Source organism: Mesocricetus auratus, unplaced genomic scaffold (assembly GCF_017639785.1).
Source record: "Mesocricetus auratus isolate SY011 unplaced genomic scaffold, BCM_Maur_2.0 Super-Scaffold_100011, whole genome shotgun sequence".
Taxonomy (NCBI): domain Eukaryota; kingdom Metazoa; phylum Chordata; class Mammalia; order Rodentia; family Cricetidae; genus Mesocricetus; species Mesocricetus auratus.
Window position 1 is genome coordinate 30,777,770 of NW_024429195.1, and position 15,148 is coordinate 30,792,917.

Below are 15,148 nucleotides of genomic sequence, written 5' to 3' on the forward strand. Positions count from 1 at the left end.
CTGCTGTGTGAAGCCTGTACCTTAACATAATTTTTGAAAAGAAAAAGGAATGGATCTGGGACAGAGTATTTCCTTTTCTTATATGCAATGTATTAGGTATGTCTGTCTCCAATTACTCTGAGTCCCTCGGGGATCAGAACTTTCCGTAGCCCTTTGGTCTCTATGACAATGCACCTGGTGGCTTCAGAGGAAACACAGGTGACAGTAGAGCAGGTGCCAGGCAATGCTGGGGGAGAATTGTTGACTGCAGAATCACACAGGCACTTCACGGTCATCTGTGCCTGAGTGCTCTGTTTTGCCCAGCCAGACTGTGCGAGTCAATCCTCTCTAGGAAGTTCTAGAGGCCCTGCATTTCTGGAGGAACCAGAGCTCCCCGTGGCTGTGGCTAGGCAGGGAGTTGGGAACTCCCTCTGGGCCTCCATTTCCGATGATGCTTAAGCTTCCTGAGTTCTAGAAGGGCAAGAAGCCTCCATTCTGGCCAGCTGCAGGCCACATGCAGCCCTTCAGTATCCCGGTCCAAATCACACTGCAGGGTGGCCGGAGGCGGCAGGGCAGGTAAGTCCCCACCTGAATCTCCCATCCGCGCACATCCTGCCAAACAAGCTGTGTGCACTACTAGAAGGCATGCTGAGATTGGGGGTTGGGTTTGGTAGGTACTTTGAGGACACCAGCTTGCAATGCCTCCCAGGTACCTGCAAACCACACTCTCTTATTCCCCAAGCCCTCCCACCACCTATCTCCACCCCACCTCCACCTCTGGTTGTTGTTTTGAGACAGGAGTTCAGGAGCTCAGGCTGGCCTCAACTTCTCTGTACAGTTAGGAATGATCTTCCTGCCTCCACTCTCCAATGCTGGCATTCTAGGTGTGGACCAAGGTACCTGGACATACAGGTGACACAGGTCGTGTGGGCTCTGGACCCCAGCACCCAGGCAGCGCTCAACACATACCTTTTGTGTGAAGAAATGACACTGGCCTCTGGTCCATTGGTGAAGTCTCGATGGTTCAGACCAAGATTCAGTTGCTAGCTCCCACCTAGGAAGCTGTAAGATTCTGAGTCTCTGCCACTCATCTTCTTATCTTGAAATAACGACACTTATCTATGTGTGTCCTAGCACAGGGAGGGGTACATACTCCCTGAAATCTCTAAACTAAATAAGTCTGCATTTTCTGTGTACATTAGCTTTTTATGTTATTATTTTGGGTTTTGTTAGTTTGGGGGGTTGTTTGTTTAGTTTTTGTCTTTTTTTGAGATGGGGTCTCATGTGCCCAGATTGATTGCAAATTTACTGCATAGCTGAGGCTGACCTTGAACTCCTGGTCTTCCTTCCTCCACATCCCAGGTGCAGAGATTGCCGGTGTGGCCCACCCAGCCATGCTGCAGAAAGCAGGAAGTGAAAAGGATTATTTTAGGACCCCAGCTCCCCACGGGTATGCAAAGCAGTAGAGTTTTGAGCTTCAGGGAAGGGGGCGTCTCACACCTGTCCCAGGGTTGGGGTCATAGGGCAGTCGGAAATGGGCAGAGGAGAGGAGAGCAGTGCCCATGGATTTTTAGTAATGAGATATTAAAGATGTGTTGGCATGTTCTTTGGAGGGGTACACCTTGAAACCAAGCTCTCCTACCACAGGAAGCTTGGAAAGTGGGAGCTGGGCACCGGCTCACCTCCAGTTTTAACTACCCTCCTGGGATAGGGCATGAAGGAGAAGAGGGAGAGGGATCAGATGAATTGGGGATGATAATCAGGCTGGTAGGAGGGTCAGAACACAGGGCACAGCACTCTCCTAGTTTTTGTGAGCAACTACAGTGAGTCTCTGCATGGCAGGAGATTGAGCAGTGACCAAGCCATCAGGTGAAAGTTAAGACTCTGCTCATGACACAGAAGACAGTCCATGGTCTGTCCCTGACACAGAAGACAGTCCATGGTCTGTCCCCCATGATGCTCATGACACGGAAAACAGTCAGGTCTGTCCCCTGACACACCCACATCTCACTTTCATTCCTGATATGCAGAGTTTGTTAGAGTTCTTTGGTCCCACCCTGAACTTGCTGATGACTTTTATTCAACCTCATTTGCTGTTTTGAGAAAAAAAAGTTGTTGAGCAGTTTTGTAGTTAAAAACAGACAGCCAGAAAGGTGAGAGCAATGACTGAAGCCTCTTTTTCAACAGAAACAAATTTCAGGAAGGTGCTACTTGACTATGCCCCATGACCAGAGTCACAGATGCATGGGGATCAATCCTCACCAGGTGAATTGTGACATGTGACAGTTATTACACAGTTCAGATACCAAAGGGCAAGGCTGCTGGCATGATCACACCCAGAGCAAATTGGACAGAGCAGGGAGGACAGGGTAGGGAGGATTGAGCAGGGAGGACAGGACAAGGAGGGTAGTGCAACAGAGGATGCTTATTGCTGTCTCCATGACATCAATATTCATGGAAAAAGATAATTAAAATGCCATTGACTCATCTCACTGACTAGAGACCAAATGAGATCATTCTTAATCTCTTTGAGATCCTGGGATGACAAGTTCTTGTAAATACCACCGAGTTCATCACAGACAGGGCTGCGACAGTCTCAGCAACTGAAGACTAGATAATAATATTCAGCTCTGAGGATGAAGGCAAGAACTGTATGCCTACCTGATTGATAGACTCTAAAATCATCAGTAGAGAGCTTACAAAGAATTGCTAATGACATGGAAATTAGTGAGAAATACAATATTTAAAAAATCCCAAACTATCTAAGGTAATCAAAGACAGAAATAATCTAGGAAGGGTATAGTAGCCATCTATAGTAGCCCCGTGTTGAGGCACCAATCTGTAGTAACCTGTCTTTGTGGGGCTTCAGTCGGATCCAGATGACTTGCCTGGTTCATACCTGAGAGGGGGAGTGTGGATTGAGGGTGAAGATGATAAGGAAAAGATAGAGACAGAACAGAATCAGTAGGGCAATCCAGTGAATACTGGATGTCCCGAGTTTATTTTTCAACATTCTTAAATACCCCAACCAAAAGGGGAAAATGGCAAAAGACTTCTTTATCATGATACAAAGAAGAAACATACTTTCTTCTTTAATTCTTCAAACATTTAATAACCAGGACTTAGACTAAAGAAAGGCCTTGAGGGTTAAGAGTAACTACACCTTAGACTAAGTCTCTTGTTATTTAGATAAGACATCCACAACCTCATCTAAGTACTGTCCATCTTGATTTCCTGTTTCCTCCATGTCTGGCTGGCTGGCTTCCCTTTTCTCTCTGCCTGCCAGTCTGGCTTATCCCTCCTCTGCCTATCTATTGGTTGTTCAGCTTTTTATTAGACCAATCAGGTGCCTTAGGCAGGCAAGGTGAAACAGCAACACATCATTACATAGTTATAGAAATGCAGCATAAACAAAAACAACATGTCTTACATAGTTAAACAATTATTCTGCAACACAAACAAATGCAACACATCTTTACATAAACAAATATTCTATTCCACAACATCATGTAGCTGGAGGTACAGGCTTTTGTTGAGTGGCCAGTGTGGGTGCTGGGAGCCAAACTTAGGTCCATGCTGCTAGCCTCTGAGCTATCTTTGCAGCCACTATTCTCTTAGATGTGTGTGTGTGTGTGTGTGTGTGTGTGCATGTGTGTGCACACGCTTGTCTGTATGTGCACCTATCATGCTGGTGTCTGTGAAGTCTGAAAGAGGGTGTTAGACTTCCTGACACTTCTTATAGGCAGTTGTGAGCCACCTGATGTAAATGCTGTCCCCTGCACTCTTAATTGCTGACCCCCTCCCCCCTTTTAAATACAGAGTCTCATGTAGCCCAGGTTGTCTATGAAGCCCACTGTGAAGCCAAGGCTGACCAGGAACTCCTGATCCTTCTGTCCCTGCTTCCTGAGGGCTGGGCTCCCAGATACTCACCATCATGTCTTCTGTAGGGAGAATAATCCAAGATAGCTATACTTTCATGTTTAAATGAGTGAGTTTATTATGTATGCTGCAAGGAAAAGCCAAAGAACAAATAGCAAGAAGCAAATAGATGGAGAAACATCCAATCAGGAGCTCATGATATCTAATCAGGGGTCCATGACATCCGGCAGAGAGGACAGAGGAAGCCCTGTCCAAAGCATGCTGGGAGCTGAGACTGGGGGATTTCCAGTAGGTAGGGCAGTGTTCTCTCTATCCTCTTCCAGCCTCTGGTTCCCATTGCAGGCATTTTTATGTGATGGGACAAACAATAGTAACTTCCTTTGGAAAGGTTTTACCTTTCTGTGGTTCTCGGGAATGCAGTGCATTTTTGTTTTTATTTTCCATTTTCCTATGTATGTGTGGCATATATGTATGTTGCTGGATTTTTCTCTGTCCCAGCTGGTCCCACCACCCCAAATAAACACACAGACACTATATTTTTAAATTGCTGGCTGATGTCTAGGGCTTCTCATTGGGTAGCTTTGTCTTGATTATTAACCCATTTCTATCAATCTGTGGCTTACCTGGTAGTGCCCTGGCATGGTGTTACTCCTTCAGCAGCATGGCAACTCTGTGGTGGGCTCCCTCTGCCTACCTTTCCCAGAATTCTTCTTGTCCCCCCCCCCCTGTCTATCTTCCTGCCTCATTGGCCAAACAGTGTTTTATTCATCAACCAATAAGAGAAACATATATCCAGGAGGATATCCCCCATCACATGTGTGTGGAGGCACTAGAGGGATGCTCTGAATCATTCTAGATGGGCCCTTCCATAATACTCACTGAGGCAGGGTCACCCAGAGCTTACTGATACGGTACTCCTATGGACAACTTGCTGAGATCACCATCCCCCCAGGCTGGAATTATAGATGACTGTCATGATTGCCCAGAACTCACCTGGGATCTGGGAAGGGGAACTGGGTTTTCTAATTCTTTAACCACTACCATTTCCCCTAGCGCCAAGCTGTCCACTGTTTTTTGTTTTTTTGTTCTGTTTTGTTATGTTTTCCGGTTTTTTTTTTGCGCTCTTAGTTATCTGCCATTCTCCTTTCTCTCTGATACAGACTTAGGGACCAGCCTGACCCAGGACAAGAAGACTTGCGGTGTACTTGACAAAAAAACACTGTAGTCTTGGGGAAGGGCCATCCTTGTTCTCAGAGTCCACTTTCAACAAGCTTAAACAGCACATGATGCTTTGCCAATACAATGTAAATTACTCCACACCCAGTTTTTTATATCTTAAAAACATTTGACAACGTATCATATTGGCTTCTTTTGATGGCACCAGTCTCAGCACTGAGAGCAGAGTCCGGGGTGTTGCAGGAAGCTGCTTATGACTCTGAGTGAGCCAGACTCAGGTTTGCCAAATGGCACATGACTGAGCTCTCTGAAGCTCACACAGCATTCTTTCTGGTCTGCCCCTTCCCCCCAAAGGACAGCACTTCCAAACTCAGGCAAAAGCAATGGAGACCTACCAAAGGTGCACCCAAAGCTTTCATCAAGTGCTGGAGAGGACCGTGCCACACTGCTGGGTGTTGCCATGATGGCCTTCTCTGTGTTGATGCTCTTCCTGTTGGGGACCACTGTGTTGAAGCCCTTCATGCTCAGGTGAGACACAGGTCAAGACCCAGAACTCCCCTATGGGCCCATCCCAGCACTGGAGGCCATGCTCCTGGCACATCCTGAGCCTGCCTATCCATGCTGTGGGGGGTGGAGAGGGAGCTGTGGAGCATTCCTTAGCTACCCCACTCTCACGGGGTTTCTGCACAGTCTCATTGCCTGGTGAGATGGGCGTGGCTTGTAGCGCAAAAGCACCCTGCTAGTAGATGCCAGCCCAGCTTCCTGTCTGCTGTCCCCATCAGGGGAAACCTCTCCCTGCTCCTGCTCAGCCAGGTCACTTACTGGAATCTTAACGTCTGCTTGCTCCCTAACTGCAGTGGCTACTAGGATGCTCCGAGCCTAGGCCATTTTTGTAACCGGAAGGGATTGTGTGACCTTTGAATTAGACACTTGTAGCTCTTCCTCGGGATTCCTTCCCAGCCTTCTCTCCTTTTCCTGTTGTTGTTTTCTCTCACCTTTAAAATAGGCACATGTCTATGTGAGTTAAATAAATGGGTGTTCACACACACACACATCTGTACATATGGGCAGATTCAGAGAGAGGGAGGGAGGAAGATGTGGGGAGGGGAGGAAAGGGAAGAGGAGGAGAGAGCGAGAGCGTAAGAGCGTACCAGTTAGCCATGTTAAGAAACAACTTTAGGGAGTCATTTCTCTCCTTCAACCTTGTGGGTTGAAGGGATAGAACTCAGGTTTCAGGCTTGGTGGAGGATGCCTTTCCTCTGAGCCATTTTGACAGCATCAGAAGTGTTTCTAGACTTTTGTTTTGAATGGTGTGTGTGTGTGTGTGTGTGTGTGTGTGTGTGTGTGTGTGTGTGTGTGTGTGTGTCCGCCCTTGGAGGCCAGAGGTGTCAGATCCCTGTATCTGGAATTACAGAGGATTTGAGCTGACTGAAGAGTGCTGGGAATCAAACATGGGTCTTCTGCAAGAGAGGTATGTGATCTTAACTGCTGAACCATCTGTGCAGCCCAGACTGCTTGTTTAAACATGCCATGTATCAGGGAGATGGCTGCAGGGTATCTGCAGCTCATATTTGTTTTACTTTCCAGGTATTTCTGGAAATTGCTTAATGGGAGCTCCAAGGACATTGCCTGAGCAGCCAGGCTCATTTCTGCCTCACCTTAAACTCTTCTTCATCTAAGGGAGCAGTCCCTAAAAGACAGCAGTTAAGATTTCTAGGATGACTCACACCTTTCTCTCCACCCCTCATCTTTCAGTCAAAGGGATAGAGAATTGCAGATCAAGCCAGAAAAATCCCAGCACAAATGGGAGACACTTGAGAAGTTCTGCCCGTAGCAGAGGAACAATTGCAACTGATGGCTGATGCAGGAGGGAGTCGGTTTCTTCAGGGACTCCATCCCTGAGAGGTTACCATACTCCACTACATGGTCCTACACTCTGTGGGTTAAAACAACAAACACCTGAAGCTGGGAGGAAAAAGTGGTAGGGGGTAATGGGGAAAGCAAAGGGTGTTGGCTTTGATCAGGCACATTGTGTGCATGGATGAAATTCTCAAACAATAAAAGGAGGGACTCATGCAAAGAGACAGAGTTACCGAAGTAACACCATCGTTTTTAAGTTCTAAATGAGCTTTGCTGTACCCCAGGGTTCAGGCTTGGCCCTGGTGCATGAGGCAGTGTCACTCTCTCGTGCAGCTCTCTGAGGTCCCTGAGAGACAGCCAGATCACAACAGCATGTGGGAATCAGAGTACTTACATTCCAATAGATACACAGACAGCTCTTAAGCAGTACTTCCTCATGATGTTGAGGTTCAACAGATAGGCGGAAAAGCAGGTCAGAACTAAAGCTCAGAAAGAACTTGTGTTTCCAAATTTAAAATGTGCTTATTAGTGTGTGTGCTAGCGACACTCATGTCTGACTGTGTGTACATGTGCTCCACACTCTTGTCTGATTGTGTGTGTGTGTGTGTGTGCACACGTGAGTGCACCCCACTCCTATCTGAGGGCCTCTGTTAAGAGTTAGGTCCACCATGTGGCATCTGCACTGAGGTGGTCAAGCTTCATGTGGCAAATGCTTTTACTATCTCACTGGCGCAAGTTCTTTTTCGTTTCTGTAATTTTTCTATTGCCTAACATTTTTCTTAGGCTACTTCTAGTGACCGTGCTTTTCTTCAGGTTAGCAGTCACTTGGGCATTTCCAGAGCATCTGTAGAGTTTCCTATTGCTGCTGTAATGGCAGACTTGGTGACTTAACAGCTGGCAATTCATACCTCTTGAGTTCAGAAATCTGACCTAGGTCTCCTATCGGTGTCAGCTGGACTGAATTATCTTCTAAGCGCTATAGAGGTGCCTGGTCCATCCTAGGCTTGTGTGATCTCAGATCCTGCACCTCCTAGCCTATCCCATCACCCACCCCAGCATTTTGCTGTGGCCTCTGCTCCCAGAGACACCCATCTCCATGCTGACACACACCCATCTCCATACCTTACATTTGTTCTAGAGGCAAATGCTTGTCTATGGCTGATATTGAGTGTGGTAGAAAGCACTGACTGTATTCAGTGCTTTTTAAAAAGCTGCTTTAAAAAGTGGGAGTAAAGGGAGCTGCCCACTTTGCCTTGTGTAGGAGGGCCCCATGGGAGCAGAGTCCACAGGTGGTTTGTTAGTGGCTTTTCTCATGTTGTGACCAAACACCTGAAGAGAAGCAACTCAAGGAAGTGTCTTTTTGGCTCCCACTTTGAGTGTACAAGCCAACATGGTGGGATGGCATAGACAATAGGAGGGGTGCTTCTGTCTGTCTTTTATTCATCCCAGGATCCAGGGATGGTATCACTCAGCTAGGGTGGGTCTTCCCTCTCAACTAATCCAATCTAGAAACTTCCTCACAGACAGGCATATGGAGCCTTGTCTCCTAGGTGTCTGTATGTTCTAGTTTTCTTTCTGTTGCTATAATAAACATCAACACCAAAAGCAACTAAGGTTGGAAAGTTTATTTGGATTATGCTTCCAGATCAGAGTCTATTATTGGGGAAGTCAGGACAGGAACTGAAGACAGGAACATGGGGGCAGGAGCCATGAAGGGGATGATGCTTTCTGGCTTGCTGTCTGGCTCACTTACTTGTTCATGGTCAACTAGCTGGACTCCTATACAGTCCAGACCAACTTACTTAGGGATGGTGCTACCCACAGTGGGCTGAGTCCTCCAGCATCAATCATCAGTTAAGACAACTTCTCATACCTAATGTTGCCATGGCCCACTGCTATGATGGACTCTATCTTCCTTGAGTTGCCTTTGGTCATAGAGTCTTATCACAGCAACAAAGGAGTAACTAGTACAGTACCCAAGATATTATCTGTACACGACACGGCAAGCTGTTAGATGTGTTTTCCAAGAAAACGTAGCTAAGTCCAATGTGATGGAGCTTGTAGCACGTGCCATCATGCCACAGGATGCAGTTTGGCACCCTAAGGAATCCAATGGTACAAAACCAGCCTTGTTTCCCAGTGGCAATCTCAACACACTTGCTCCCAACTCTGGAGGCAGGGTGGAGATGCAGGACCAGCCTCACGGCCGGAACCCTTCCAAAGGCCCACTTTCACCAGGAAGCTGGTATATATATCTAAAAAAGATGCCAGGAGGGATGCTTGGTTATCCAAGTGATATTCTTGGTGGCTCTGTGTTTAGGGTAATAGTACTTAGTTCAGTTTTCCTAATACTTGTATTTTGGGGGAGGGGGAGAGAAGGCAGGGTTCTCTGTGTAACAGTCCTGGCACTCAGAAACCAGGAGTACCTGGAACTCACAGAGATCTGCTTGCCTCTGCCTCCCAGATGCTGGCTAATACTTGCATCTTAACTACTGTTAGTATAGAGATACTCAGGCTTCAGCTCAGACCTCTTGAGAGAGAATCTCTGGGAGGGGCCCCCCGGAACCCACACTGGGCAGTCGCGACGCTAACAAGTGAACTAATCAGGCGAATCTACAGTTTGACAGTGTTGTTTCAGGGCTGGTGAACGAGGCACACCCCAAGGGCCAGAGGCATTTGCCCACCTGGCTCTTTTCCCATCTGTGTCTTGCATTCTCCCTGATCAAGACGTGATGTCTGTTCTGACGTATGTGGTGGGCCATGACCTCAGCTGTGTCTTAGAAGGCAGCCCTTGACTTTCCAATAGCTGCTTCCAAATCCTCACCTCCCTACTTAGGAAGAACGCTCTTTTTAATTTCACAGCTCTCACAGAGAGGAGTCCAACTGCACCACCGTCCACACACACATTGCAGATGGTTGGCTGGACTTTGCCTTCACCTGTGAGGGCAGCTGCCAGGATCACGGCAGGTATCCCTGTCTGCAGGTGTTTGTAAACCTCACCCACTCAGGCCAGAAAGTACTTCTCCACTACGATGATGAGGCAGCCAGAGCCAACCCCAAGGTAACGTGGATTTGATGCCCTTCCATAGTGCTGTCCCAAGTGGGGCACAAGCCATCTGTGGAAAGTCTAGTGAACATTTCTTTTTTGGAGTGTGTATGTGTGTGCATGTGTGTGATGTAGCCCAGGATGTAACCAAATTTGCTATGTAGCCAAGGATGACTTTCAACTTCTGAATCATCTAGCTCTTCCTCCCAAGTACTGGGATTACCACCCCTTGTTGTAAGTGGCTGAGGACTGAACCAGGGATTTTGTGTATGCGAGGCAAGGCCTCTACCAGCTGAGCGAAGTCCCAATCCCTTCTGAATATGTTCATAGTACTCCACCAGGATGAATGATGCTGGTAGCAGTCTTGGGGGACCGATGGACATGCAGTAAGGAGAGGCACATTCCAGTTTCCTGGCTCAGTGAGAACCCTAAGTGGGCAGTGCTTCCTGGTTGTAGTCCCGGTTAGAATGAATGAATTCAGCCTTCCTTTAGCCAACCAGGTAATTCTTTTCTTGGGGTAGGGGGTTCAGACAGTGTTTCTCTGTGTAGCACTGGCTGTCCTGAAACTCACTCTGTAGAGCAAGCTGGCCTTGAACTCACAGAGATCCTCCTGCCTTTACCTACTGAGTTCTAGGATTAAAGGCATATGCCACCACCGCATGGGGACATTTAAAGAACTTATAATTGAAATAAGTTACATCACTGGCTCACATGATTTACAGTTCATAGTTACACTTAACTATAAAGGTTTTACTAGATGATATGCTATAACTTAGTGGTTTGGTGATTAAACACTTAATCTAATGATTTCTGGTTTTCTATTTTCAATATAGTCATTTCTAAAGTCACACATTAAAGTGTGTGTGGGATGTGTGGTGTGTGTGTGGTGTTGTGTGATGTGTGGTGTGGTGGTGTGTGTGATATATATTTGTGTGGTGTGTGTGATATGTGTGTGTGTGGTGTTGTGTGTGTGATGTGTGCTGTGTGATATGTATGTGTGTGGTGTGTGTATGTGTGTGCATGATATATATTTGTGTGGTGTTGTGTGTGTGATGTGTGCTGTGTGATATGTATGTGTGTGGTGTGTGTATGTGTGTGCATGATATATATTTGTGTGGTGTTGTGTGTGTGATGTGTGCTGTGTGATATGTATGTGTGTGGTGTGTGTATGTGTGTGCATGATATATATTTGTGTGGTGTTGTGTGTGTGATGTGTGCTGTGTGATATGTATGTGTGTGGTGTGTGTGTGTGCATGATATATATTTGTGTGGTGTGTGTGTTTGTGTGATATGTATGTGTGGTGTGTAGGGTGTGTGTGTGGTGTGTATGTGTGTGTGGTATGTGTGTGTGGTATGTGATATGTATGTGGTATGTGTGTGGTGTGTGTGTATGTGTGGTATGTGTGTGTAGTGTGTGTGATACGTATGTGGTATGTGTGTGATATGTATATGGTGTGTATGGTGTGTGCACGCGCAGGTCAGAGGGTAACTCACAGGCATCAGTTCTCTCTTTCTACCATGGGATCCTGAGCTGAGGTACTCAGCTCGGCAGCTTTGCTGAACCATCTCCTTGCCCCGTGCCTCACATTTCTGTAGTCCCTTCAGCATGGTAGCCCAATAGCTAATAGACTTGTCATCTCACTCTGCCCTGCAGCCAACCATCCCCTTCCCCACACAGTATGCACGATGGCATGCACTATACCATGACCCCCACTGTAACATCAGCCTGGTGCCCTCAGTGTTGGCCATTGTTGACGCTGCTTTTCCGTTTCTCCAATCTCCCAGTGCTTTTACACACCCAAGTGTCACCGAGACAGGGATGATCTGCTCCATAGTGCCCGAGACATCAAGGAATTCTTCGATCACAGAAATGGAACTTTCACTTGCTTCTACAGTCCCGACGGGCAGCTGGGAGTTGTCCTGAGGAAGTCTGGCCACAAGGTTGTCTTTCATTGCTTATTTTGGCCTTTGCTGACTTTGCTGGGTGGGGCCCTGATTGTTGGCTTGGTGAGGTTGACTCAGCATCTGTCTCTTCGGTGTGAACAGTACGGCATGGTGGTGAGAGTCCAGGCAGGTGGCAGAGCACAGTCTGTGGGCAGCCACCGGTCTTCGCGGTACAGTGCGGCAGAGGCAGGGAAGGGACAGTGCTGAAGAGGCAGCCCCAGCTCTCTCACCCCGAGGCGCCCCACCTGAAGCCTTGAGCACTGCCAGGCACAGTGGAGCAAACTTGTGATCCTAGCACTCGGGAGGCTGAGGCAGGAGGATCAAGTTCAAAGCCAGCTTGGGTTACACACAACAAATCTTGTCTAAGAAAAACATGGGTTGTAGCTTCCAGACAGAGTACTCGCCTAGTATGCACCAGCCCTGGATTTGGTCCCCAGCAGTAAACACAGTCTCATCTGCTTACAAAGCTGTTGTGTAAAGGAAAAGGTTGCACCGCAGCTTTCCACATGGGAACCAGTCTTTACACGTTGACTGTTTTCTACTTATTCTAAAACATGTACAGTTTCAACCATTTTTCTTCTTCCAGTCTCCTTCACACACGTCAAGGAAGCATGCTTCCCCTCATAGGCAACTCCAGTTCTCCGTGGACCGTGTTGGCATGTAACAAGTCATTACTGAGTCTATCTGTTGAGCTCTGAGCTGTCGGTATGTGCAGGTCACATGGAAACGTTTCTCATAGGAAAAGCTACTGAGAGCTGGGAGATGGCTCAGTTGGTAAAATGAGAACCTGAGTTTGATTTCTCAGACACCTAAAAACAAAAGCAAGCAGGCAAACAAAACAACAAAGAGAAAGCAGGCCTGCTGGCCTGCGGAGACAGCCGACAGCCAGAATAGCAAATCTGTGAGTCCCAGGTCAATGAGAGACCGTGTCTCAAACATCTGGGTGACAGCGAGCGACTGAGGCCCGCCACCTGAAGTTGCTCTTCTCCACACACCGACACATGCATGCAGGCATATAGACCACACACTTACACATACTCATAGTTAGCAGTTCATTTGCTACACGTAGCTAAAAACTGTCCAAACTGCAAGGAAACCCAGGTCTGCCACCTCTGTGGCTCATTCTTCCTTTACCCTTCTCCAAGAAAGCTGCTGCCTAGAAAACCCAGGGTACACGTGTGCGTATTGGACCTTGCCGTGCTCCGGGTCTTCCTACTTAGTCTCTGCACGCTGTGGAAGCAGGAGAAATGACAAGTGTGAAGTAAGCTGTACCTGAGTCCAACATTCACCTCAAATAATGCATGCTGTAGAATGGTCCCACTTGGATAGTCAGTGTTCTGTAACAGAATCATCCAGGGGGGCTGGAAAAGGCTCACTGGTTAAGAATGCTTGCTTCAGCTGGCCGGTGGTGGCGCACGCCTTTGATCCCAGCACTCGGGAGGTCAGCGTGGCATAGAACAGTCATAGTTACACAGAGAATCCCTGACTAGGAAAACAAAATAAACAAGAATAGTTGCTTCCCAGCACCCACATGGTAGCTCACAACCATCTGTAACTTCAGTCCTAGGACATCCAACATCTTGCGGCCTTTTGCAGCCACTACTGACTCGCACACATAAAAGTACAAAAAGAAGTCAACTGAGGTAACTCTGTGTCACAAGACTTCCAGCAAGGCCTTCCAGCTTAAGATGAACATGTGAGCTAAGAGCTCACTGTTTCTCCGAAGTACCTCAATGTATCTTTACAATTCCACATACAAAAATGAAAACCCTTCATTTTAGACAACAGAAGACTTTTGAAACAACTTTTGACACGCTGCTGGAATCAGCGTCACACCTGATTCTAAGCCAATTTAAAGTTGCTAGTAATTAAATTCAAGTCACAAATTAGCAGCGTGGCTAAGTCTGGAGAGTGACAGTGACAGGCAATGAAGCCAGCCTCTCACCTTCTCTCTGCTCTGGGCTGAGGGGAACATGCTTCAGGCAGGCTTGCTTCCGGGTGGAGGCAATTGGGAAATGCCTCTTTTGATGGTCTTCAGACACAAAGATGTGGAGTGGGTCAAGACAGCAAGCTTAGTTTCTGAAGCTATGACATCCTCGTGCTGAGCTGCAGCAGCCTACGCTGTCATGTTTGATAGCGGTGGGGGTTGGAGGGGCAGGAAAGCTCCCACAGGTGTCTCTTCGCTACCCCACCTTGGCTAACTGATCTGCCGTGTAAAGGTTGTCAATGTTATCTTGTATACCAAGCCTCCATATAATAAAATACACTATGCATGTCCAAGAAAAACTGTAAATGGAGATTCTGTCATTTTTCAAATTAAAGATAAACCTCATATCCACTTCCTAGTAAACTTGACTTCCAACTTGGCAATATACAGCCTTCCTGCTTTCCCCTACCATGCTCAATCCTGAAGCTCAATCCTGAGTCACGGAGGTTTCCCAAGCAGATAGTGACTAGTGGTTCATCCCAGGGAAGACAGACATTAAGCTGGAGAACAGAGTCAGTTACAAATTCAAGTCACCTGGCACTAGTAAAATTTAAGTGGTGACAGGTTTATTGTGAAAGCAGAAAGCATCAATGCTCATTTCTTGGTACCAGTCCAAGGCAGGCCGCCTTCTGTACCGTTCATAACGGAGGGCAAAGCAGGCTGCTTCGAAACTGACTTCATGTATAGACTCTAGTTTCCAACACATGTGAGAAAATAGCCCATTTCCTACCCATATACTCACACCTACTCCTATGTACATAAATATCGGCTTAAAATACAAGCATCTACATCGGTTTTTTAGTACTCATGCCTCTAACTTTTCTTTTTACTACTGGGAATTGAACCTAAAGTCTTATGCACTATGGTAGACATGTTCTACCAGTGATACCGTGAATGCTAGCATGCTACCCAAGGGGTGGGTGAGTGTGTGTGTCTATTTCTTTAAGCCTAAGAGAAATTAGCATTCCTTTCTCTAGTACTTACTGCCAGGGAAGGAAAAAAGAAACACAACAACAACAACAAACCCAAAACAAAACTGGTTGAGTTTTCCTTTTTATTTTCCTTGACAGGGTTTCTCTGGCTGTCCTGGAACCTGTTTTGTAGATCAGGCTGACCTCAAACTCACAGACATCCACCTGCCTCCACCTCCCGCGTACTGGGGGTGCCACCATGCCTGGCTTGATTCAGTTTTTCAATCGAGTGTTCTTAGTAATTAAATAGCAAACTTGAGTCTAACTGGACTCTGTTCAAAGCAACACTAGTTTGCCTGTGAAGAG

The 15,148-nt window shown here is 47.0% G+C and overlaps 1 protein-coding gene across 1 annotated transcript; it reads left to right on the forward strand.

Annotated features, from left to right (window-relative positions):
- Positions 1–248: 248 nt before the first annotated feature.
- Positions 249–14,164, forward strand: Kcnmb3 (potassium calcium-activated channel subfamily M regulatory beta subunit 3). Its single transcript, XM_040754534.1, has 4 exons — positions 249–555; positions 5,389–5,562; positions 9,757–9,955; positions 11,726–14,164. Exons 1-4 carry the CDS (start codon positions 494–496, stop codon positions 12,089–12,091), a joined length of 801 nt encoding a protein of 266 aa, XP_040610468.1. The 5' UTR covers positions 249–493; the 3' UTR covers positions 12,092–14,164.
- The last annotated feature ends 984 nt before the right edge of the window (positions 14,165–15,148 follow it).